Source organism: Gymnoscopelus braueri (genome assembly GCF_963280865.1).
Source record: "Gymnoscopelus braueri genome assembly, chromosome: 23".
Lineage (NCBI taxonomy): Eukaryota > Metazoa > Chordata > Actinopteri > Myctophiformes > Myctophidae > Gymnoscopelus > Gymnoscopelus braueri.
In genome coordinates this window covers 29,497,442-29,520,128 of record NC_137625.1, presented here as the reverse complement: position 1 = coordinate 29,520,128, position 22,687 = coordinate 29,497,442, and the positions used below count along the sequence as shown (strand labels likewise).

At 41.5% G+C, this 22,687-nt stretch overlaps 1 protein-coding gene across 1 annotated transcript; it reads right to left on the bottom strand.

Moving 5' to 3' along the window:
* Positions 1-211: 211 nt before the first annotated feature.
* etnk1 (ethanolamine kinase 1) lies at positions 212-22,687 on the bottom strand. Its single transcript, XM_080421697.1, has 8 exons — positions 22,401-22,687; positions 19,162-19,421; positions 17,543-17,683; positions 15,886-16,028; positions 8,485-8,568; positions 6,551-6,711; positions 1,670-1,743; positions 212-611 (listed from the first exon to the last, which is right to left on the bottom strand). Exons 1-8 carry the CDS (start codon positions 22,545-22,547, stop codon positions 539-541), a joined length of 1,083 nt encoding a protein of 360 aa, XP_080277823.1. The 5' UTR covers positions 22,548-22,687; the 3' UTR covers positions 212-538.

The window sequence follows — 22,687 nt, the reverse complement described above, 5'->3', positions numbered from 1 at the left end:
GGGTGGCCTCATGAACTCATGAATAAGAGCATTTGTTACATAGATAATTTGATCGTGGGGTTTGGGCTCTCTACAGCTGGTTGCCCACGAGTCAGGTGGCTGTCATATCAGTTAATAAGGAGTGATACATCACCTCAAAACACTCTCGCAAACACAACCCATTAATATTAAATTAATGTTTTGATCAATATTGACAGTATTTTTTCAGAGATAGGTCTGTTTTTCTTAGAAGAAGACCAAGTAGTAGTAGTAGTAGTGAGCTTCCCAAAAGTGCGTTTGGAGGTCACACACCCGCCATCTGATTGAGGTTTGAGCACACAAGACGCTGTGTGTACAATCCGGGTCAATCAGTTCTTAGAGATGAGAGGTTGATGGAGATGCACCGAGCTGGGCTGACTCTCACTCTTGCTCTTCCCTAGGCATTCCCCTAGAGGGCGCCCTGCGGTCACTGCCTGACGAGCAGCACAGGCGGGGTGGGGAGGCGGTGGAGTGGGAAGATGCTGGGGGTGGGGGTGTGGCAGCACGCAGGTGGGAGATTTTATTGTGGAAAGTGGAGCGCGGCTGCCTCAGGTTTCATCTTGAAGTACTGATTGAAACGGAGGACTGCGTATCTGAGAGGAGAGACAACAGTGTCAGCAATGGAGTGAGCAGAGATAAGGAATGCAGATTAGGGTTACATCAACTACGGATATTCCAAATGTGTACAAATGTGTCACTGTTGTTGTTGCATGCAACGAGTTTCACACACACGGCAAAATCTTTGTTCTGAGTAGTGTTGATTTCGTCAACGAAAACTATGACGAAAAATGTTCGTTGACTACCTTTTTTCACTGACGAAAACTAAATAAAAACTAAGCTATGATGACTAAAACTAAGACTAAATATATTGACAATTTTGTCAACAAATAAAAATTAGACTAAAATGTTTGAGACTAGTGGAGAAGAGATCCAGTAGAACTAAAAGACAAGTCATTTTATGTTTGATAGCAGATCTACAAGCTCACAACGCATCGCGCTGCGACGTGTTGTGAGCTTGTAGATCTGCTATTTTCAGAGCGCAACCAAGTGTAAAATCAGCCATTACGACGCCATCAAGGCACCGCCAAAATACATTTTAGTCCACTAAATCAACTGTAGATTTAGTCGACTATAATCTTATATTTAGTCGACTAAAACTAGACAAAAACTAAAACATTTCAGGTGACTAAAATATGACAAACTAAATAGAATTTGATTCAAAAGACTATGACTAAAACTAAATCAAACTTTGCTGTCAAAATCAACACTAGTTCTGAGGCATGATAATAATATCATAGATCAGTGGTTCATCATGTCAAGGACCCCCTAATTGAAATGTATTTGGCTGGACCCCCATCTGAAAGGATTTTGTGCCAGGGGCCCCCATAAAAGATTGGTGACTGTTAAAAATAATTATTAAAACATTTTAATATTATTTTTTTTCTTCTAAAATAGCACATCTGCAAGCTCACAACATGTCACAATGGTGACACGTTGTGAGCTTGTAAGTCTGCTATTTTTGAATAGCCAAAGAAATCTAAAGTGACACGGATGTGTTCCCGGTCCCTGTTAATGGGTTAAACTAATAACAATGTATGAATAAGATTCTACAACTTGTGGTTTACTTTGTGGTTCAAGAGGGCCAACCTACCCCAAAAAGTCGAAGTCGATGGTAGAGTTCTTGGCCTGAATCAGAGCCCAGAGACCCCAGAAGAAGTGAGATGCCTAAAAGAAAGATGGAGAGAGAGAGACAGACATGTAGACAAAGGGGGAGAGAGAGAGAGAGAGAGAGAGACAGGGACATTAGCACATTACAAGTACTCGCTCAACCTTAATGTTGTTTCTAATTACCCAACACAGAGCACTCGAGCGGGGACAAGGCCGGCAATACGCCCTTAGAACAGAAACCGCAGCAGAAAATGCATGGTGCCATCCCTCCGCCCTGTCCTCCACCCCAGCCCTTACTTTATTCGCAATTGTAAACAAGGGTGAGCGAGGCTCACGGGAGACGCTCGCATGGTTTGCCTTCTCGACATTAACCCTTTAAGACCGGGAACGCATCTGTGTCATTTTAAGATTTCTTTGGGCTATTCAAAAATAGCAGACCTACAAGTTCATAGCGCGGCACCGAGTGCCGTGCTATGAACTTGTAGATCTGCAATTTCTTTTGCAAAAATCATGAAAATGTGTGCAAATCTTTGAATATATATATATTTTTTTAAAGCAAACATTTTTAACTCACGTTACAACTTCTGGGGGTCCCTGGAACAAAATATTTTGAAATGGGGGTCCACGGCCAAATACATATCATTTTTGAGAACCACTGATATTATAGCAACATAGGTGTTTTTTTAAACTTAGGATTTAGAAGACATTTGTAGATTTGAGTTACAAATGTAAAAATAATAATAATAAATATATATATATATATATATATATATATATATATATATATATATATATATATATATTCAAAGATTTGCACACATTTTCCAAGATTTTCCCCCAAAAATTGCAGATCTACAAGCTCATAGCGTGGCACTCGTGCCGCGCTATGAGCTTGTATATCTGCTATTTTTGAATAGCACAAAGAAATCTAAAAATAACAAGAGATGCGTTCCCGGTTTGAATGACTTAATAGCCGTCCCTATCACACGGGCTGTGCCTCCCAGGCGGATGCAAAACCCATGTCTCCCACATGCGGAACAGGTAACACAGGTTACCTGGCACCTCCAGCAAGGCTGTGTGTTTGTTGAGCCAACACATTCAACACATGACAACAACGAGCCCTCTGGGACTCCGTAGCCCATTGTCCTCTGGAACAATTATAGGCCTGTAAGCGGGGACCTAGTCTACGCGTCACAAGCAAGTGGGTCACCTTCACGAGACACCTCTAAGGTTCTATGGATCAGTGAGAACGTGAAATGTGCATAAGTAGGCCACTAGGCTGGAAGTAATCGTGCGTAGAAACCTTGTGTAAACAAAAACAACCGAGATCGTAGAAAGGCTAAATTTGGTGCTCCTGTGGACAGAGGAAATTGTTAATTCCTTAGGTACTCATTGGAAACAAGGAACCCAATCATTATTTAAGACTAGCTGTGAAACAAAAACAGACTCCAGCAGGGAAAACATTAACTGTATCCACAACTAGTCCAATAGGGACGATTGGATAGTTAAATGCTAAATGCTTGTTCCAAATGTTTTAATAAAAGAGAGTTGTCAACCAGGAAAACATTTTTAATGAGGTTGGTTTGGCACAACAGTGAGTGAGCCAGATACAGCAGCTAATCAATAGCTGGCAACCAAATTAAATACTGTACAAACATCTGTGAAACAAAAACAAAAATAGAAGAGGGGGAAGAAATAAAAGAGAGAAAAAAAAGAGAAAGAGAAAAGAGAAACACTCAGGCAGCCAACTAACACCAGGCAGTAGTCACTGATTATGTTAGAGGTTCGGGCGGCCCTCGCATCTAGAGATCTGGCCGCTTTGCGGCCCTCACAGCTATGTTGCACCAGTGAACCAACTGATATGGATATATATGGAGATCTCCAGCTGTCCTGTTTATGGCCATACTGTATATGCTGACTGATTTGTTAGGGCTGATGCTAGAGGGTAGCACGGGTCCGCCCAGAACCGAAGGCCCGAGCCCCGAATCGAGAACTGAGCCGGGGCCAAAATATTGACTTGTCCCTCGGGCACGGGTCGTCAGTTCCAAATGCCACGGGTCTCGGTCGGATCCATTTGAAATGGATGGACCCGTGTGGACCCGTGAGGACCAGCTTTTTATTATTATTATTATTATATGAATCTCTTCAACCTTCGGTTTTAAAATGAGACCTATGCGTTGTAATTACGCTCCCAAATCCATATTGTCGCATAGTTTAATGTTAACAGCCGATTGAAACGCAGCCAATCTCAAGCACACTGCACTGCTGTTAACGAATACTAAAACACTCGCCCCAAAACACATCCATGATTTTAACATGCATGTGTACATCATTAGTGGATATACAGGTTTTGAAACAATTTGTAACGTGGACAGTGTTGTCAGGGGCTGACTGTCTTTCAGCAAGGCTGGACTGGGACAAAATATTTGACAGTGACAGTGCAGCAGCACAGCACCAGAGCATGTGAGTGGAGCTGGAGCGGAGCGATTTTTAACGTAGTGGGGAGCGGGTTTATAAAAAGATAGGAGCGAACTCGGAGCGAGGACCTTCTGCCGCTCAGGTCGGGGCCGTGCACCAAATGTTTGACAGACAAACACAAAGAAATGTGTTTGTCAACACTGCAACAGAAGTGCACAGCGCACGTCCCTGATCAAGATCTCATTCAAATGTATCCACACAAGTACGTTTATAAATACCTTGTGTCAGTTGAGTTAAGTTATATCACCAGCAGATCAAAGGATACGATTTGAAACGCAATTGAACGAACCACACTCGCTATGCGAGTCCCCCTCTCGAACTGATTAATCATTAACCCACAGGATGAAATATTGTCTTATTAAAAAAGACAATGTCTACATAAAAAGGAAACTTGGATGGTGTTTTATGCAACATAGTAGCGCATTTGTGCCAAAAAAAAATTGGGGGGAAAAAAATGATTTTCTCCCATATTGTTCTACTTGGTTTTACTCGATTTCATATATTTTCAACACCTCAGAAGTTTCTAAATATGTTGTCCTTTTTTTGGACTATTCAGACATGCATAGAAAGACAGCACAGAGCCCATGCCTGTCACCTGGCAATATTCTAGGCCAATACTTTGAAAGGATTCAGCTTCCTGAAAGGACATTTTGTTCTTTATTTGGCTGCCGTTTTAATTGGAACCAAGAACTATCCAGTGGACAGGAGATTCATTTGAATAGGTAAACTACATTGACTAACTAGATAGAGTACCTGGGAATAAATGGCCTCAAGAGTTAGTCTTTATTACCCAATTCAACTTCTGAATTAGATTTTCTATTTGATTCAATTTCCCATTTCAGATTTGTGACGAAGCATATGACATACAGTGGTTTACAGAACCAGGTTAACTAACCTGATGTATTTTTCCACAAATCTCTCTAGATTCAATAAGTACTTTAATTTTCGGAACAGTTTCTGTTTAGTAAAGTGTCACCAACGCAGACGCATGTCGAGGGAATGTTTATTCAGGCAAAATTCAGCCTGTATGGGGAACCATGATGTTCGTACACACAAAGCACAGTGCCCTGAGGATGTGCGTCAGAGTGGCAAGGGAAAATGTTCTACTGGTTCTCTGGAACAGTGACGTCACAGATTCACATTCTGCAGACATCAAAATACACAAGCCCTGAAATATGACCGCTGAAATCGCTATACGTCAAATAGCTGCAAAAAATGCATTGCAACGCGATGACATATGAGCTTGTAGATCAGTATAATATTGATATACTGACCAGCCCTTAAATATAATCTGCTCAAAGTGGTATACTTAATATCAAAGATTTACATTGGAATTTGAAAAAAAAACGAGCCGGGGCCAAAATATGGACTTGTCCCTCGGGCACGGGTCGTCAGTTCCAATTGCCACGGGTCTTGGATGGACCTGTGTGGACCCGTCGACCAGCTTTTTATTATTATTATATGAATCTCTTCAACCTTCGGTTTTAGATCAGTATAATATTGATATACTGCCCAGCCCTTACATATAATCTGCTCAAAGTGGTATACTTACCGGTAATATCAAAGATTTACATTAGAATTTGAATGTTAACGCTCCCCAAAAGGGGAGAGAAAAAAAGAGGTTTGACAAGAATTACAAGCCTTGAGAATGTTTTCAGCAGTTTTTTCATCAAAAGAATATATCAAGAATTTTGCCTGAGCCCCATTGACTTCCTCATTTAAAGTTACTAAAAAGTATTAAAATATATGTGTAAAAATATTTAAAAGAGGTGCTTGTGTGGCCTACTGGCAGTGTGCACAAGACATCTGGAAATGATCCAGAATAATCGCTTAGAAGATAATCTTTAGTGCAGCACTATCTTAGACTTTATCAATGAACCTGGAGTGGTAAACCAATATACCACAACCGATATACAAATACTAAATGGGAAGAAATGCTGACAATTGTGATGACATCAATAAAGCATGTACTAAAGAGAAAGCCTATGCTGCTGCCAGTATACCTATTCCAGCCTAATACTTGTTCTTCTGGGTCAGCGCCACTATGTATAAGACATCACGTTTCCAATGAACCACAGGTGGAGTGGAACTGTCATGGTATTTGGTGCAATAATTGGCGAGACGGCACAGTCAGATGCCCAGTTAGTAGTATAGTTATGTAGATGAATAAGATTACACAAAACATGACTTGGTTAGCATTAATAGGCTAGGCTACCGATTTCAGGTCTGGGAATAAACAGGCATACTATATATTTCATTTAGTACTTTGTCGGGTGCGTACAGTAGCTAATAGCTTCCCACCTGCAGTGTTCGATCTGATCCACTCACGTTTGGTGAATGAGGCCCATTATGTAACATAGCTCATTGTAGCATTACTGATGCTCACCAGGGCAAAATGGTTGACTTGAACGTAGAGGACCTCGACCTCTCTGTCGGTGACCTCGCTGCCCTGGCCCTTGTGCTCCTTGTAGGCCTCCAGGTAGGACCGGAGCCACTCCAGCTGGAAGGCCCGCTCTGGGTAGTGGCTGTAGTCAACCTCATTCAAGCCTGGAAAAGGTGCACACACACACACACACACACACACACACACACAGTAAAGGGTTAGGAGGCACCATAAAACCACTGACTGAAGCCAGCAGTGTTAAGTTGCTTACAGTCAGGGGTGAATTGTCCACCAGTAGTTTATTTTTGCAGGATCACGCACACTCGCACAATCGCACATGCACTTGCGTGCCCGCAGGCATGCGTTCCTGTAGCGCTGTCGTAGCCTAGCACGCAGATTAGTTGTTGGTAGGGTAGCTACTTATGGAAACAATAGCCAGCAGTAGCTACAACAACAAAATACAGCTAAAAAGTGAGTTTAATAATCTTTTTTTTTGTTTGTGAAAGATCAAACGCGTTTCAGAAGCCATAGTCGGGATAGCCTAATCTGATCAGCTAAATCACTGACACACACTCAAAATAACAATGCAAAACTAACTAGAATTGCATATAAAACCATCTTTGTTTTAAATGTTCCACCATCACCTCTATTAGCCTATGCATTCTATTATCCTACCTTTCTTTCTAAGCAAGGCATTCCTTGGAAAACATACAAAAACTAAACAAAAAAGATTTACATTTCTAACTTAAATTACTTATGTAAACTGCTGGTCAGAGTGTGTGTGCACATCCGGGCGTGTGCATGCGTGTAGTTGACGTCATCAAAATAGCGTCACCCCAGTTGAAAAAGAATCCCCATTGCTTACAGTTGATGGTTCCGATTGTCAACTGATTGATTGATTGATTGAGTGGTTGATTGACTTCTTTATTGACACAGACCAAATGCGCAAACACACTTTAATCAAAATGATAAACTAAAAATCTTGAGTGCTTCTTGTGGTCCCATTGTGTAAATGAGTGCGTAAATTATTGGATGGTGTGTGTGTGTGCGTGTGCCTGTGCACGTGCGTGTTTGTGTAAATATTAACTAAAACAGACAAAACTGGAGAAATGGAACCTTCTGCAACTCTAACTAAACATTGGTTATAATTCGGTCCAGCTGCTATTCAGTCAGCTCTTTATGAAGGACTTAAAGACAACATTAGAGCTAACAGACTTAAGGCTTGCAGGTACCCCATTCCGCTTAACTGCTGCTGCTGCGCATGCGGCTAGTAAATGAGCAGGGAAATGTGTTCTGGGATGAAGTCTAAGGATCAACCCATTAAGACCAGGAAAGCCACTTTAACCATCATCTTATACTTTGGCTATTAAAAAATTGCAGATATACAAGCTCATAGGGCAGCACTCAGTGCCACGCTATGAGCTTGTAGATCTGCCATAATTATTTTTTAAATCATGAAAATGTTTGCAAATCTTTGAATATATATATTTTTTTAAACTGAACATTTTTAACTCAAATATTTGCTTCTGGGGGATTCTACAAATGTCTTCTAAATGTTGCTATAATATCAGTGGTACTCAGACTTTTTCATGTCAAGGGCCCCCAAAATGATATGCATTTGGACGTGGACCCCCATCTCAAAATATGTTGCTCCAGGGACCCCCAGCAGCAAAGATTTTAGTTAAAAATGTTCGCTTTAAAACAAATATACATGCATATTCAAAAGATTTGCACACATTTTCAAGATTTTTCAAAAATACTAGATCTACAAGATCAGAGCGCGGCACTCGGTGCTGCGCTATGAGCTTGTAGATCTGCTATTTTTGAATAGCCAAAGTATAAAATAATGGTTGTTACGCAGATGTGTTCCCGGTCTTAATGGGTTAATATCATATAGTGTAATATATGTTACTGGCCACACGTTATCACCAACTTACCAGCAAACTCGTTGAAATGGTTCCCAATGTCATAGGCTTGGTAATTGTAGCCCGCATACTCGTAGTCAATGAACTTTACATTGCCTGGAAAGAGAGGGAGCTTTGTTTAGAAGGAGACACAGGAAGAGGAAGTGAAAAATGATTTATGTTGGCGTTATCGCTTAGATAACTCAATCTCTAGATCTGTCATCTGACGTCTAACTGACATCTGACTGACTGATGGAATGGCAGTGTAGTAGTGTCTAGTTAGCCTAATGTGGCTGTCTAGTTAAAGGTATCATGACATTCATTTTCACTTTTTTTATTTTCAATGTTTTATTTGGGGTTTTATGACCTCAATTACACCCAAAAAACCTGAACTTAGAACATTCAGTGGATTTTCTGTGGTCTGGGGTTTTCTGAATAAATAGGCTGAAAAGTAATCTGAGCTTGGCCCTTCGACAGTGAGGTCACAGTCGATTAATCCCGCCCACTCTCCTCCTCGCCCCTCCCCTCCCCTATCCTTTCCTTTGGGGGGGGCGGAGCAGAGGCGATGATTGACAGGCAAAATCCCTCACCAGCGACACCCGCAGGCAAAGATTTCTTTTTTCATTGCAGTTGAAAAGGCTTTAGAAATGTGAGAGAAAACACCTGCCATGGATCACTGGAATGGAATTTTCACTTAAAACTTTGTGTACACTTTTGAAGGACCAGGACAAAGACTTTGAATGTGGTGTAAAAGTGAATGTCATTAAACCTTTAACCTTATGGCTGTTTAGTTTAGCCCCGTTTAGTTTAGCCTTATATGACTATCTATTTAGCCTTATTCTACATAAGTAAGCGTTTGCATTTTGAGGGGAAATGGGACTGCAGAGTGCAGTAGTGACACGGAAAGGAGAAATAAGACGAGACAGTTTTTTGCATGAAGAGGCACCAAAATAAATGTAACTTTCGACTTGTCGACATGCACAAAGATGGGCCTTGATGGTGACAGACGCACACACACACACAACCGTGCAGTTAAGATGCCCAACATCATATCCAACATTTAGAGTGGAAGCTTTTGTTAACAGGTCAATGATTGGAATACCACTTGCATGCTCTCTTTTAATGTTTTGCTTCATTGTATTACTAGGCAGACACTTCAAAGATTAGATTTTTCAAAAATCGCAGATCTACAAGCTCGTAGCGCGGCACTCGTAGCTTGTAGATCTGCTATTATATTTATGCACAACCTGATGTTTGCAAATAGGAAATGGTGCATGACAAATACTGATATAATTTGTCTTTGTCATTTGATCCAAGATATATATATAAAAGTGTATTTTTAGAGCAGGTAGCGGAAAAGGTCTTTCAAAATACTAGTCAGTGAGCAGCCAAAATTGGAGGGTGACAAATATTATGCATAAAAATAAAGAATATTGAAGCATTGCAGTCTTTTCCATTGTGAGACATAAAACCAAATTGGTGTGAGATAAAGAAGATTGCGTGACTAACTCGTCTTCCAGGGAACCACCCCATGGGAAGTCTGAATAAACAAGCTTATTCAGGGGAGACTGTGCAAAGCATGAAAAAGAAAGAAGTATATATCGTGGGGTGGGAAAAGGGAGACAATGATGTTTGCTTTGGTTTCGCTCGGACCTTTAAAAAAGGAAGGAGGTCAGTGTGGTCATGCCATTTGACTAAGGATAACATTGTGTGGAAGAGGTGGAAAAAAATTAAGGGAAAAGGGAATGAGGAGGGAAGACGGTGATATTGAGAGATACTTGATAGCACAATGAGCTCCAAAAATATTTGCGCAAAAACATTGTTTGATATTTTACCTCCAGTCTATGATCTTAATCTCCCTATTGAGCTCTACGGAGAAGGGAATTATACGGGGTGAACGTAGCTACGAATACCAAATCAGCATATCTTACATGGATAGTAACAGTAATGTTTATAAAACAGATACGTTTGTGTCTCAGGCATGTTTTCTACAGTGGAGTTATGAGCAAGCTATAAATAATATATAATATGGGGGTAGTATAGGGGTAGTGTTGAACGAGGCGTCAACCTATTCATGTCTATGCTCAAAACAGCAAACTTTGTGCATATAATGTTAACATTTGCATATACTGCACAAACACATGGATATGGCGTTACCGAGGGAAAATAAAGCTGCAGCTTTATTTCAGCTGTTGCCTAACTTGACTTGATAGAATGCTACAATGTGCACTTTACTCTCATATTAACATGTATATCTAATGTTATCACATAGCCAGATTTGATTTAACCGACATGGGAGAGGGGAAGAGGGAAAAAAGGGACGGACGGTGGTAAGCTTGCGCAAGCTAAAGTTATTAGCTGACCAATCGCAAGCAACCACGCCGCTGTAGGAATTCACGGGACCAAACATGGAAATTCCCCTGCCAAACACAGTTGCTGCGAATGGTACGGTAGAATTCATGGCTGAGGAGGAACTAGAGTATCTGTGAGCAAAGGAACCAAAAAACAGTGGTGGAAAGTATATTTACTCAAGTATTGTACTTAAGTACACTTGAGGTATTTTTACTTTACTGGAGTATTTCCAATATTCAATACTTATACTCCACTACATCTCAGAGGCAAATATTGTACTTTTACTCCACTACAATTATTTGAAAACTTTAGTTACTTTGGAGATATAAATTATTACACATTATAAAACATACATAGACTACTTTAGCCCTATTTTATACCTAGGCTATTTGAAAATAGCCGATCTAAAAGCTCACAACGCGTCTGTTATTTTTGTTGCCAATACTTTTGTGCTTAACATTTAGAACACAAGCCTTTTACTTGTAACAGAGTATTTTTATATTGTGGTATTGCTGCTTTTACGTAAGCAAAACACTTGAGTACTTTTTCCACCACTGACCAAAACACAGAGGGGAAAATAGCCACCTTTCAACAGAACGGCTGCGTAAAAGGTGAAAAGGTGTTTTGAGCACAACTTCCTCTCCACACTGTTGCGGAAATCCTAGTGGGATTACTAATCCTAGTGGGATGTCATGTGCAAGGGTAAGATCAAATGCTATTTTCTCAGTGTTTGTCGTCAACAAATAAAGCTGTGGGTATGTGATAATACTTTTATGACACAGCATTCGTGGGTTGATCTTGTTATCCAACTTCAGGCACTACCTGCCTACAGGCGACGGCTTGGTCTGACACACCACCAGCCCTCGGTTGGATAAGCTCGGGGCAACGACGAATGCCTGGCCTGGCCGACGATCTAAAACGTATAGTCTGGAGGGAATATATCAATGAATGAAACCCGATTCGTCGTGATGCATGGAGCTCACTGGGACCGACTGTATATCTGACTATATCAATGAAAAGCAGAGTGAAGTGATGTGCTGTAATGGAGCGAAAAGATGTTCTCAAAATACAAAGCCTTACTCATGCAGAACAAACTTTAAAGCCCGATTTATACCCGGGTTGTGCGGCAGCATCACGCAACAGAAATAACAAACTCTACAAGCTCACAAAGTGTACAACGCTTCGTGAGCTTGTAGATGGCTATTGTCAATCGGCTCTATGCACAGCAGCCATATTATCACTTCCTTCACAGGTGTTACCAATGATACTAATGAAGGCTCTGTTCCATTTAGTGTAGCACAGTGTAGTTCTCAGACCCTTTCATTTCCACGACCCCCATAACTCTGAGTGTACAAATGGAACCAAATGGTCCGTAAGGGTCCATTTGGTTCCATTTGTACACTCTCAAGAGTTGCACACCCGTAAGGGGACATTTGGAACCCCCTCAAGGAACCATGAGGGTCCCTGGACCCCAATTTTAGACCCACTGGTGTAGCAGAGTGTTTCCAGTGAGCCAACATGCACACCATCAGCACCCTGACTCTGTTTGACCAGAATGGAACAGAGCCTTCATTAGTATCATTGGCAACGACTGTGAATGTCTTCACAATATGGCTGCTGTGCATAGAGCCTATTTGTCGCTGCGTTGTCACTAAGTGAGAGTATAAATCGGGCATTGTAGCTACCAGAGGCATTCATATTAGACATTTGAACTTTTGAAGCACCAGATACACTCCCATACACTCCCCCAATTCAACTTCTGTTCTCTATGAAAATGTAGTTTTTTCCATAAGTTTGTACAGTAGCATTATGGAACAGAGTGGTTGTTTTGCTTCTCTTGTTTTTCAAATGGTGCTGTAGTATTTAAAAAAAAAGACACTTTGAGGTGGGTTACCAGCCGGCTTGTAGGTCCTAGCGGGACACAATTCAACACCTCCAGGTCAGTGGCTATTGCCCCCCTGTGCAGGCAGACGAAAAGGTTGGGCAAACACATGTGGCACACATACACAAGCTCACTCTCTCGCACTCTGTGACACACACATCCAGTGGTGGAAAAAGTACTCAAATAGTTTACTTAAGTAAAAGTATCAATATTGCAATGTAGAAGTACTCAGTTACAAGTCAAAGTCCGGAATTCAAAATTTACTTGAGTAAAAGTACTAAAATGTTTGTGAGCTTGTAGATCAGCTATTTTCAAATAGCCTATGTATAAAATAGGGCTAAAGTGGCTAATGTATGTTTTATAATATCATAATTTATATCTGAAAAGTAACTAAAGTTTTCAAATAATTGTAGTGGAGGAAAAGTACAATATTTGCCTATTTGAGATGTAGTGTGGTAGAAGTAAAAGTACAGAAAATGGGAAATACTCCAGTAAAGTAAAAAATCCTCAAAAGTGTACTTAAACTTGAGTAAATGTACTTAAGTTACTTTACACCACTGGCGACACATCTTTCCTTCATACATTTGTTCTCTCACACACAGTGTTGCAACATCAGGCACAGCTGCCAACCTCTTTACTTTCCTATCCCTTTGTGCACTCCCACACACACACACTTCCCCTTTTCACAACACACCCCCTCCAGTGGCCCATTCTCATTGGTCAACATTGAGCCCAATAGCGTGACACGTTCTCCTGGTTTTATGCAAATTGACAGGGGCTTCCTGCCTGTGACTGAACTGCAGGCTTCACGGCCTTGGACAAACGGGTGAACAGAATGTGTTTTGGTTTTATTTTCGGTTTTAATCATCATCTGGCTTCAATCAGGAAGATAAACAAAACCAGCTTGTGAGCGAGGCTGAGAGAAAGAGCGCGGGGGAGAGAGAGAGAAAACACACTCCCTGTTTTGTTAACTTCTGTGAAGTCAGGTTTTAGGTTTTAAGTCTGATTATTATTTATTATTTCTTGGCTAGAGTACTTAAAAGACACCTGTGTTGTTTGTACATGTCTTTAAACAGCATAAATGTATCAATTATTCATCCGAATAATAGATTTTTTATAATTTTTTAATAAAATCACATTTATTTTCACAAAGAAAAGCGATCGAGGCACTCTTGTGAAAAAAATAAAAAACCTTTATTGCATTGGCTAATGCGTGGCAAGAAAGTAAAAAAGATGCACCTACACGTTCAGGGTGATCAGCGTGACTAAACATTAGTGAGGAACAAACAACTTACTTAAGACAAATCATAAGCTCATAGGCATTTCATCAAAAAACTTGATTATTAAATTAATCAAAACAGCAATTGATGGAATAATCACGAAGATAATTGATAGTTGCGGTTCTAGCTTTAACTGAAAACGAAATCTAATAAAAACGACAGTTGACAGAATTTTCTCTCAGTATGTCAGTATTTATCTCCCTCTACTTCCTATGTGGTTTTGTTGAGACAGGAAACTGTGGCTTCTCATCTCGTGCTAACAGACAAGTGGTTTGTAAACTCAGCAACAACAGCTGAGCCATACTTTGTTGAAGAGCAAGGTGTCTAAAGGGTGTATGTGTGGGCGGCGGTGGGGTGCTGGTCGGTCAACTGGGGTGAAGCCGTCCCTGTGTGTTCGTTCATATGGCTCCGATCCACATACTCTGGAATGAATGGAATAAGTATGGCTCGGACATTGTGGCGTCCATTCCATTGTGGTGTCTTTCAGTCATGTGTAGGTGTGGCCCGCTTTTGTGTATTGTGTCGAGTGTTGGAAGACGATAAATGACATGAGGAAAACTCAAGAACTAGGTCTCTGTTCAAATTAATGTCTCTGCAGACAGGATACGATCTCCTGATCTCTTCTGCTTTTTTTTTGGTCCTAGTGGGGATGACATACATCCTACGCAGTGATCTATGATCACTATGGGCTAGTCCAAAACATTCTCTAGCAATGCACTGCAGAGAAGGAGACAAACGGAAGAGTAGTGTGCATTTACATTTTAAGCATTCAGCTGGTGCTATACCCAGCAAGGCTAAATGCAGTGTTGAAGAACGTGTTTCATCACCATCATTGCCGGTAGCCTAAAATCAAAAGGGCACTGTGGTGACAGAGCTGAATCAGAGAGGAATACATGAGAGGTACATGGTCCTACTGCTGCCAAGAGCTCATCCCGATAAGCTTGAGCAGACTACACGAGGGCCCTCAGAGGCGACTGTGTATGCCGTGCGTCTCCCTTTGTCACCCGAACCAGGGTAGGGCTGGTCAGCCAATGCCTCGGCTGTCACTCCTAGGAGAGAAAAGCTGGACAAAAGCAGCTATGAGAATGGCCCCTCCCCTCATCGCGATTGGACGAGGGGGGATCGACAGCTCTCTAAACACCCTCCCCAAAACATCCCCGGCCAGGTTATATAACCTGCCCGTGCTACCTGAAGGAAATCCCTCCCGCTTGCTCCTACACAGACTGAGGTACGAGACTAGCAGTGTCTGTCGGAGTGACTTAAGTTCAACTTGTTGGAGCCTTTAACTGCAGTTTGGAAAGAATGTCAGTGCTATGAATGGCATTCCACAACATCAACAAGAAAAACAAGTACTTTCAGGGAAACCCAATGTTGCAATTAATTCCCTTGCTTAGTGGAACTGTTGTAATGGCTTGGCTGCGTTGCGATGGGCAGTGGTCAACAGACTCAACACTCAAGTTGGTGATCACAAACTTTGAACAATAGAACAGACGACATCCCGCATTTTAGCAGGAAGGCATTATTTTCAATTAAATTGAACAACAGAACATGTTACAATTTTATGATGTCTTCATTTTTCATTTAGAACAAATACACTGATCTGCAGCAAATAGCCTCTTATAGCAACTTTTGGTGCTTTTTTGCGAACCTCAGGAACAAATGGCAGCTGCCTGTGGCGACAGCCAGTGTGCATTGATTTAAAATCAATAAATATCTGTTCCATCTGTTCAAATTGTATGACAATAACTTGGCATGCAGTAAGCATGGTAACTAAGGAGGACGACGTGCGGTAGAAACGCATTCCTACCTTTGTCAAGGGGCCAATGCAGTCTACATTACAACACAATGCAGTGATACATGTATCTAGTTCAGTTATGTCTTGCACAGTTTTCTATACTCTACAGTTTTGCTGATACTCACCTGAGAGCTGGTTGGAAATGATATTCTTGCAGAGCAGGTCATTGTGGCAGAGAACCACGGGGGAGCCCATCATCGACAGGCTCTGCTGGAGCCACACCAGCTCCTCTGTGAGACGCTGCCGACTCGGCACCTCCATGCTCAACCTGCAGGAAGGGACGGGAGCGAGGAGGAGAGGTAGTGGGGGCGACGGTGAAGGTGGGGAGGTAAGCGAAGGGAAACAAGAAGAGTGAACAAACGGAGGATGAGATGGGGATGAATCGGTTTTGAGGGATGGGGATGGGGGTGAGGGTTGTAATTAATCTTAACGGAGAGCAAGGACGTTTGTTTGTGTTTATGGACAGATTAATCTCATGTTGTATGAATAGCAAAGTAAAAAAAAGTAAAAATACCTCAGAATTGTACTTAAGTACAGTATTGAGTATTTGAGTAAATGCATTTGGTTACTTTACACCACTGATAGTAAGTATACAGTGGGAGAGGTAAAACGTTCAGAACTCGTCGAGTATCAAACAGTTTGTCCTCAGAGAACTTTGTTCGTTTCCGCAAGCCGAAGTTTGACTCACACTTGGGAGTATGCTGCTGACAGCATTCTGACTCAAGATACACACAGAGGCCTTGTCGATAGGTGGCCAATAAAATCATTGAGCACACCTACTGTATTTATGATTGGAACTCCCCACTGCATCCTTTAAACATGTGCGCATCGACTAGCAGTAAACAGTGCTGTGTTGTAACATATGGACGTGGATGTGTGAGTCATCGATAAGGAACATCAATGTTATAGTTACTCATTGTGTGAAAGGTCACTCGGCACATTAACATACAATGTTTCGCAGGCCAAAGCCTGTTGACTAATGTAATCAGAGCTTCTTGTTGCTCTGGTGTTTCCTTAATGAAGTTTATTGCGGAAGCTCGAAAAAAGAAAATGGGGGAAAACATCCATTCATTGTTCCATGACGTTGCTAAGTTACGAAATTTCGAAGCTTGCGTTAAACCGTTCAGATCGGGGACGCATCTGTGCCATTTTAAGATTTCTTTGGGCTATTCAAAAATAGCAGATATACAAGCTCATAGCGCGGCACGGTGCCGCGCTATGAGCTTGTAGATCTACTATTTTTGAAAAATCGTGCAGAAATGTGTGCAAATCTTTGAATATATAGATTTTTTTAAAGTGAACATCTTTAACTCAAATCTTTCCTTCTGGGGGATTCAACAAATGACTTCTAAATCCTAACAGTTTTTTTATTTTTTATTATGTTGCTATAATATCAGTGGTTGTCAAACGTTTTTCATGTCAAGGACCCCCCAAAATGTTGTTCCAGGGACCCCCCAGAAGCAAAGATTTGAGTAAAAAAAATGTTTGCTTCAAAAGTATATATACATTCAAAGATTTGCACACATTTTCATGATTGAAAAAAGGAAAATAGCAGATCTACAAGCTCTACAGTATGAGCTTGTAGATCTTCTATTTTTGAATAGCCAAAAGTACAAAATAGTGGTTAAAGTGGTTGCACACAGATGCATTCCCGGCTATAAAAATCATTGACCATCTCAAAAGGGGCAAATAACAAACTGTCTGAGACTGTGAGATTTCAAGCCAAAATGATAACTTGCCAATTACTGGTTGTTCCAGTTTTGCTACTCAGTGTGTTCTTACCTCGTGTTCTTCTCCGGGTCCTGGAAGTGCTTGGGGATGAGGGCGAAGTACTTGCCCATCTTCAGCCAGAGGTCAGACCGGGGAACCCAGCCATTGTGGGCATGAATGGCGTGGTACTTTGCCAGCTGCCTTGCTATGAGCCTACGGAGAGGAGGAGGAGGAATTGGCAACAAGAAGATTTAATTGAGTGCAAAAGGAAATGGGAAGGAGCAGCTGACATGGTGAATGGTCATTTATACTTTGTTGAACATTTTCAGTGCATGACACGCAATAGAGCCGTTCTACAAGCTTGACGCGTCGTGAGCTTGTAGTAGACACTGGCACGCAATCGGTGCGCAACACCAGCTCAAGTCACAACCAAATATAAATCAGGCATTAGAGCCGGTGTGCATACTTATGTAAGTGTGTGTGTGTGCGTGTAGTCATGTGTCTGGGTGTGACACCCGTGTGTGAGTATGCATGTACAGTATGGATGGCCTCAGAGTTTTCAGACAACATCAGAAGCTCAGTTCCCTTACAAATCCTGGTTGAAACATTAAATGATGAAGGAGAAAACTGCTTGGCCACATTGCATTATGTACCATACCTATTAAATCTACAAATGATTAATTCAATAATAATAATAATAATAGTAACTAATTCATATTTTTGTTTCCTTCTTGCAATGTGTAGGCATCATTATGTAATAAGTTGGTATTCCAATATTTGTCCTTAAACACTGGGAGCATTTCTTTATGCAAATAATTCGCCTGAAAAAACATATATTGTAAATGCATTATATGAATTTATTTCATGCAAAATACTTGCTGGTGATTTTCGTATTATTTAGTCCTCATGCTCCCCGATGCGTAAAAACCTTTAGTGGTTCTCAAAATGCTGTCTTGAAGGTTACAGGTCTGTAACTCTAAGGGTATTCAAATGGAACCAAATGGACCCTTATGAGTCCATTTGAATACTTGAATAGTTATGGAGACCTTGAAATTAAAGTTTGAGAACCACTACACATGTCCATTTGAATACTCAAGGGTTATGTGGAACCAAGTGGACCCTTACGGGTCCATTTGGTTCCATTTGAATAGTTATGGAGACCTTGAAATTAAACAATTTCAATCTATTTGTGGACTAGAGATGGGACGATATGAAGATTTCATGTCACGATTATTGTGAATAATTGCGATTTACGATATTATCTCGATAATCAAAATATGTTTAAAACTCTTAAAATGCCACTTTTATTAACCACTTCTTGAACCCCAGCATCCATAGTCTGGGGTGGAACATTTGCCAAAAATAGCAGATCTACAAGCTCACAACGCGACGCATTGTGAGCTTGTAGATCTGCTATTTTTGACAAAGAGATTTAGAGTGTGAAAAAAAAAAGACTATCAAGTACGTTCATTACACGTGTGTTTTACCAATTCTAGAGGGTTTAAGTGGTACCGGATATGCAGCTCGGTAAAGGTGAATTGATCCCAGTTTATGACGGAGGACAATTTCACCATAAATTTAAAATCTCTACGATACGATTATTGTGAGCGGTTTTTTTAAAATCACGATAAACGCTAATAACGATTATCGTCCCATCCCTAGTCTTGGACGACATATTCGTCTGTTCTAACCTGAACAAAGGCTCGCCACGGATGTCCTCGGGCTCCAGGGCCCGTCCCTGCAGGAACTCGTAACACAGGCCGTTGTTGAAGGTGCAGTAGAGGCGCGGGGCACAGCGGTGGGCCTGGAGCACCCGGAAGCTCTTCACCTCGTTCTCCCGGTCCACCAGCAGCTCCGTCTTGTTGCCATAGATACGCACCAGCACCACGTCCTTCATGACTCCTCCGACGTAGCAGCCCAGCAGTTTGTTGGTGATCCCATCTGTGAAGAACTACACCAGAAAGAGAGGGGGTTAGAACGGGGAGGATTTAACCACCAAGAGAGACCTATGTACACTTCATTGTTACGATGAATAACATAATAATAGCCTATCGACAAGCTCACAATGTGACATGTTGGGAGCTTGTAGGTCTGCTATTTTTTTTCTTTTTTAATATTGATTTTTTGGCTTTCATGCCTTTATTGATAGGACAGTAGGCTGACAAGAAATGGGGAGAGAGAGATGGGGCCCAGACGGTTACGCCAACCGCCTTTTTACTTTTTTTAAAAATATATATATATTTGACTATTTTCACCTAGTACAATGACATGACCAAACAGGGCCATCGGGTTGAAGGCATAATTGGGCCGATGTTTACAATAGTTTGCCTATGGCCTATTACAGGAGGCCGTTCTTCTATGATGTCCTCTTTTAATCACTGAACCGAAGGGCCTCTATTGTATCGTTCTGTGCAAGTTCTGACACGATTTGGGTTCTGGCAACGGACTAAAGTGGGGCTGAGTGAATGTAGCCATGGAAATGAAGGCTTGTCTGGGTTGATTTAAGCCGAATTGTTCCCCATGGTGGGACCGGGAACATTTTCGGGGGGAGCGGGGCGGTCCAACATTCCGACCCTAATCGTTCGCACTATTAGGGATAAGACTAACGATGACAGGAATGGCAGGAATTTTATTTTGCAAGATTGAACCAACGACAGGCATTTGCTGACCTCGCACATTGTGACTATTGATGAATACAAGCAAAGGGGTAGGGCGTGTGACCCTCCACACCCCCTCCCCGTGTTTATGAAGAGGGGCAACGACCCCCCCCCCCCCCACGTACAGACCCCTATGACCGCACCGTCCGAGACATGTCAATAACTCTGCATCACTCTTGTCTTTTGAGTCATACGTCTGTAGCCTGCTGCCTGACACGACAACGTGGTTGGTTTAGTTTGAGTTTCGCCTATAGCAAGTCACATGACCTGAAGGAGATCATGGGACTCATGCAAAACGTCATGCAAATTCATGTCTCTCTATCTGAGTTTACTGTGTGTGTGTGTGTGCGTGCGTGCGTGCGTGCGTGTGTCGCTTCCTTGAGAAACGTCCTCGGTTTACTGGGCTATTTATGCATTTCATGGACACGGCGTACATCAACCCCAGATGACACTCACACTCGGATCCAACTTCTTTCATCCCCCCCGCCATCCAATGCATGAACTGCAGGAAAAGTCACATACACAGCTAAATCCATAGTGTTAAAGCATCACAGCTCTAATTGCCTTATTAACTACTTAACCCTTTACACTTAATTGACCAGGGATCCCCAGGGCTCAATACTGGTTAGTGGTTACACTAGTATTTCATGTTTTGTGAGCTTGTGCTTTTTTCGCCTAAAGGTTCACCTCAGAATAGGGTCACTAGGCGTCATGTGGTTAATGATTAAAATATGATTTTACACCAATCTATACGGTTGGATAATAACATCCTAATAAAATGAGTGATAAGCACTAAAGCAGCTACCTGGCAGCCATTTAGGGCTGATGTTAGGCTTCGTTTGTAGGTTAGGAGGTCGCAGCAAGTTGGGTTGTAATGTGAATGAACACTATAGTCTAGACTCTGCACAGTCAAATTTAACCATGTGTAACTCTGAGAGTGGTACATGTACCAGAGACTTGATATATGACTTGATGGAGGTCGCTCTGTGTGTGTGTGTGTGTGTGTGTGTGTGTGTGTGTGTGTGTGTGTGTGTGTGTGTGTGTGTGTGTGTGTGTGTGTGTGTGTGTGTGTGTGTGTGTGTGTGTGTGTGTGTGTGTGTGTGTGTGTGTGTGTAACCCCAGTGGTGTAAAGTAACTAAGTATATTTACTCAAGTACTATACTACATTTGAGGAATTTTTACTTTACTGGAGTATTTCCCATTTTCTGTACTTTTACTCCACTACATCTCAGAGGCAAATAGTGTACTTTTACTCCACTACAATCATTTTTAAACTTAAGTTACTAGTTACTTTGCAGATATAAATTATGATATTATGAAACATACATAAACCACTTAGGCCCTATTTTATACCTAGGCTATTTGAAAAAAGCCAATGCGTTGTGAGCTTGTAAATCTGCTATTTTCAAACATTTTGGCACTTTTACTTTTGGTACTTTAAGTACATTTTGATGCCAATGCTTTTGTACTTTTACTTGAGTAACATTTTGAACACGGGCCTTTTAGTTGTAAGTATTTTTTTATATTGTGGTATTGCTGGTACCAGAGAGACTTGATATATGGCTTCATGGAGGTCGCAGTGTGTGTGTGTGTGTGTGTGTGTGTGTGTGTGTGTGTGTGTGTGTGTGTGTGTGTGTGTGTGTGTGTGTGTGTGTGTCTCCTGCGCTGTGTGAAATTCCACTGGCTGCTGGTCGGTCACGAAGCAAGCAGCAGAGTTGACGCAGCTCAAATTGTAAAAGGAGCCGCTGCTTGGCTCTCTCAAGACATTATGTAACTGCTTAGTAACGAATACCAGCTCTCTATCTCTCTCTCTCACTCTCTCTCTTGATCCCCATGTACTATTAGTCATGCGACGAATATCGAACATAGCCGATCTACAAGCTCACAATCTTGTCAGCTTGTTGTAGATCGGCTATGTTCGACAATCGTCGCATGACCGAATGTCGAACATATAACAGCCTATCTGAAAGCTCTTGTTGAGAGCTCGACTCAGCTTGTAGGTATAGGGATGTTTTGGAAAATCTTTTAAATTGAAAATGAAAATGAACCCCCCCCCCCCCCAAAAAAAAATAGGGGAGGCCCGGGGTTGAATAGAGACATCATGTCCTCACATGAACCCACACACACACACACACATATCTAATGCATAATTAAATAATGTGTGTATGCGTTTCTTTTTTGTAAAAAATAAAAAATAAATAAAAAATATTTTAAATAATAAAAAATAAATAAAAACATATATATTAATATGAAAGTAAAATAGATAGATATACCTTAATTTTGACCTCGGAGGGTTTCCAGTTGGGTCTCAGGGTCTTGATGAGCGCCAGGGCACCGTGTCTGTAGTCCGTCTCGTCCATCGTCACGTTTATCTTCGGCACCGCCGGAGCCTCGTCGGGGACGTGGATGTAGTTGGCCATTTTGTTGTGGAACAATGTTTTATGGATATTTGTACGTATAAATATATCCACGTCCTGTCCGCGATATAAAGAAGTGTCTTGTCTATTGCCGGTGTCTGACAGATATTCTTATCCAGCTGGTTGTGTTGGGGTTTAAAGCG